This window comes from Perkinsus marinus (genome assembly GCF_000006405.1).
Source record: "Perkinsus marinus ATCC 50983 genomic scaffold scf_1104296967518, whole genome shotgun sequence".
Classification (NCBI taxonomy): Eukaryota; Perkinsozoa; order Perkinsida; family Perkinsidae; genus Perkinsus; species Perkinsus marinus.
In genome coordinates this window covers 1-1,217 of record NW_003203508.1, presented here as the reverse complement: position 1 = coordinate 1,217, position 1,217 = coordinate 1, and the positions used below count along the sequence as shown (strand labels likewise).

The window sequence follows — 1,217 nt, the reverse complement described above, 5'->3', positions numbered from 1 at the left end:
TCAGAAGGTAGTAGCCGTTACTGGTAGGGAGGCTCTTAGTAGTCTGTGTCAGTATGTGGGAGAGGGTGCAAGGATGGTACGGGAGTTATTCACACTTGCTCGTAGTAAGAAGGCATGCATATTGTTTATTGATGAGGTCATATTCGGGGAAGGGGTTATGATGTTGGCCATGTCGCATACACTTCGGTGGTAGTCGTTTGGTGTTGAACTCTAGTTAAATTCATGACGAAGTCGTTATTAGTGTTTGGTTCCCTCTGGTACACAATAAGTAGTTGTTGTTAGGTTGATGCCATTGGTGGCTCTCGTGGTAGTGGTGGTAGTGGATCAGAGGATGATGAAGTGCAGAGAACTATGCTGGAAATTGTCAATCAGTTGGATGGTTTTGATGCTCGAGGCAATGTTAAGGTTTTGATGGCCACCAACAGACCTGATACTCTCGATCCAGCACTACTACGGCCTGGTAATATGTCAATAGGGAGTTGATAGGGAGTTTGTTGATTTTAATTTCTGGAGTCTGAGTAGCCTCTTTGATGATCAGGTCGACTTGACCGTAAAATTGAATTCGCGTTACCGGATTTAGATGGTCGTACGCATATTTTCAAGATCCAGGCCCGCAGTATGAACATGGATAGGTAGTAGTAGTATGAACGGCACAGTGGGAAGAGTCGTTTGCAGTGTGGGGGGAATATGTACATGGTCCGCAATTTTGAGAACCATGTACATAGGAAATTCTTGTTGGTTTTCCGACACTTTTACTCGAATTCGTATATATAAACTAATAATAATTATAATTTCATAACTAGTGAGGTGAGGAAAGCGAAGGTATTCCTTCAACACTGGTCGTTGGTCATTTTAGAGACATTCGTTTTGAACTCCTGGCAAGGCTGTGTCCTAACTGTACTGGTGCTGATATAAGAAGTGTGTGTAAGTCTATATTGGGATGAGATGTGTAAGAAGTGTGGTATGGAATATGGTTGGTAGGTACGGAGGCGGGGATGTTTGCCATTCGAGCGAGGCGGAAATCTATTTCTGAGAAGGATCTCATTGAGGCGATTAATAAGGTTGTGAAGGGATACGCTAAGTTCTCGGCAACACCAAAGTAATATATGGGAGAATCTTAGCATGGAGGATGGTATGATACGGATGAGGTCCGAATATATGCCATTATTATTCAGATATATGGTATACAACTGAGCAAGTAATATGTAGTGAATACT

The 1,217-nt window shown here is 42.6% G+C and overlaps 1 protein-coding gene across 1 annotated transcript; it reads left to right on the top strand.

Annotated features, from left to right (window-relative positions):
- Positions 1-73: 73 nt before the first annotated feature.
- Pmar_PMAR018840 (26S proteasome regulatory subunit 7, putative) lies at positions 74-1,103 on the top strand (the record flags this gene model as incomplete). The annotated part of the gene is made up of 5 exons (XM_002768673.1): positions 74-136; positions 283-460; positions 539-632; positions 857-924; positions 982-1,103. The coding sequence occupies 5 exons, from the start codon at positions 74-76 to the stop codon at positions 1,101-1,103; spliced, it is 525 nt and encodes a 174-aa protein (XP_002768719.1).
- Between the last annotated feature and the right edge of the window lie 114 nt (positions 1,104-1,217).